Below are 1127 nucleotides of genomic sequence, written 5' to 3'. Positions count from 1 at the left end.
ATACAACGTCCTTTGAAGTCGACATCATAGCAATTGCTAGTCCCCCGAACTGTATTGAAACACCATCTAGTGAGCTTGATTTGGTGAAATATACCAAATGGATGGTTACGATTCCATCTACTCCATAACTGTCTTCTTTCTAGTGGAGATAGAATGACACCCTTTTTACATGGTACACCATAGGGACCACGACTAGCGCTATCTCTACTTCTTAACACCGTTCATGTCGCTCCCTACGATAAGAGTACTTCGACTAGGCCGGCGCGGCGAATTTGAGGCTATCGATCACGTGATCGATTTTGTCAATTTTCCGTGTTGAGAGGCGGCCTAGTCCCCCAGACGTTGTTGTGTACTTCTTCTAACTACCACCACCATCATGTGTGAGCTAGTCGCCAAATATGATGCTAAGACCGTAAAGGATGTCCCCGCTGAGCTCTTCATCAAGGCCTTCGCCGCTCATTTGAAGGCCCAGGGCCAGATGGAGGTCCCCAAGGTACTACTACTATCACCACTACCTAACCCTACGCTTCCTCATGCAGTGGGCCGAGTACATCAAGACTGGCACCCAGAGAGAGCTTGCCCCCTATGATGATGACTACCTCTACATTCGTGCTGCTGCCATCGCTCGCCGAATGTACTTACCTTAGCCGATTAGATGAGAATTTTCTCAAAGTGCATTTTTCAGTTACATTCGCCCCAACATCGGCGTCGGTGCTCTCCGTAAGATCTTCGGGATGAAGTCCAACTCCGGTACTTGCCGTACTCACTTCACTCTCGGTGCCGGCAAGATCAACAGGTAGTAGTAGTAGTAGTAGTAGTAGTAGTAGTAGTAGTAGTAACCCGGGAAATCATCGTCATCGTGAATAATCAAGAAACGACCTCTTTAACAGGTTCTTGCTCCAGCAGTTGGAGAAGATGGGTTTCATCGCCCAAAGTGACGCCATGAAGGGTGGTCGCATGATCACCTCTCTCGGTCGCCAGACTCTCGACACTGTTGCCGTGCAAGCTGCCAAGGCCGCCAAGCCCGCCGTTGAGGAGAGAGAGCCCAGGCTGCCGTTGAGGAGACCGCTCAGAGTATCAGCATCAACACAACAATGATGATGATGGATCAGCTCTTGCATTGATGG

General features: G+C 49.5%; 1 protein-coding gene across 1 annotated transcript; it reads left to right on the top strand.

The window, feature by feature from the left end:
- Window positions 1-349: 349 nt before the first annotated feature.
- On the top strand, window positions 350-1127 carry Pmar_PMAR010384 (40S ribosomal protein S19, putative). The gene is made up of 4 exons (XM_002783780.1): window positions 350-493; window positions 540-634; window positions 686-796; window positions 891-1127. Exons 1-4 carry the CDS (start codon window positions 377-379, stop codon window positions 1096-1098), a joined length of 531 nt encoding a protein of 176 aa, XP_002783826.1. The 5' UTR covers window positions 350-376; the 3' UTR covers window positions 1099-1127.

The sequence above is a fragment of the Perkinsus marinus genome (assembly GCF_000006405.1).
Source record: "Perkinsus marinus ATCC 50983 genomic scaffold scf_1104296936106, whole genome shotgun sequence".
NCBI lineage: Eukaryota > Perkinsozoa > Perkinsida > Perkinsidae > Perkinsus > Perkinsus marinus.
Note: the sequence above shows the minus strand (reverse complement) of the source record. Positions and strands in the feature narration are given on the sequence as shown.

Bases quoted from the DNA above. Each gene is read 5' to 3' on its own strand.
- Pmar_PMAR010384 (XM_002783780.1), top strand. From the start codon at position 377: ATGTGTGAGCTAGTCGCCAAATATGATGCTAAGACCGTAAAGGATGTC. The intron at 635-685 runs GTACTTACCTTA...TGCATTTTTCAG, and splicing joins GCTGCCATCGCTCGCCGAAT to TTACATTCGCCCCAACATCG. The intron at 797-890 runs GTAGTAGTAGTA...CCTCTTTAACAG, and splicing joins GGTGCCGGCAAGATCAACAG to GTTCTTGCTCCAGCAGTTGG.